This window comes from Sinocyclocheilus anshuiensis, unplaced genomic scaffold, assembly GCF_001515605.1.
Source record: "Sinocyclocheilus anshuiensis isolate Anshui unplaced genomic scaffold, SAMN03320099.WGS_v1.1 scaffold670, whole genome shotgun sequence".
Lineage (NCBI taxonomy): Eukaryota > Metazoa > Chordata > Actinopteri > Cypriniformes > Cyprinidae > Sinocyclocheilus > Sinocyclocheilus anshuiensis.
Window position 1 is genome coordinate 205,993 of NW_015546062.1, and position 364 is coordinate 206,356.

Here is a 364-nt window from a genome sequence, read left to right on the forward strand (position 1 = left end):
ACATTTATTTTGTAATTAAATTACGTAATGTAGTTACATGTAACTAGTTACTCCCCAACACTGGTCAGGTCTGATGATAAAAGCCCATGCATGGGCGACTGGATTTTTCAAGTGTTGTAATGGAAATGGCAGATGAGGGACGAAACGGACGTTCGCAAACTGGCTCCGACGAATGTCTTCCGAACGTCCGCCGGCCAACGTCAAAAAGAGGACCAAATGCGGACGTCCTCAGAACGTCCGTCAGCGAACGTTACAAAGCGGACCAAAACCGGACGTCCTCAAAACGTCCGTCAGCGAACGTTACACCGCGGACCAAACCCGGACGTCCTTCGAACGTCCGCCCGCGAACGTTACAAAGCGGATA

The 364-nt window shown here is 50.0% G+C and overlaps 1 protein-coding gene across 1 annotated transcript in view; it reads left to right on the plus strand.

The window, feature by feature from the left end:
- Positions 1-172: 172 nt before the first annotated feature.
- LOC107699448 (interferon-inducible GTPase 5-like) overlaps positions 173-364 on the plus strand; it is a 4,411-nt gene continuing 4,219 nt past the window's right edge. The window contains exon 1 of the mRNA XM_016500705.1: positions 173-285. Within this exon, the coding sequence (XP_016356191.1) occupies positions 173-285 (113 nt within the window). The remainder of the gene's footprint in view (positions 286-364) is intronic.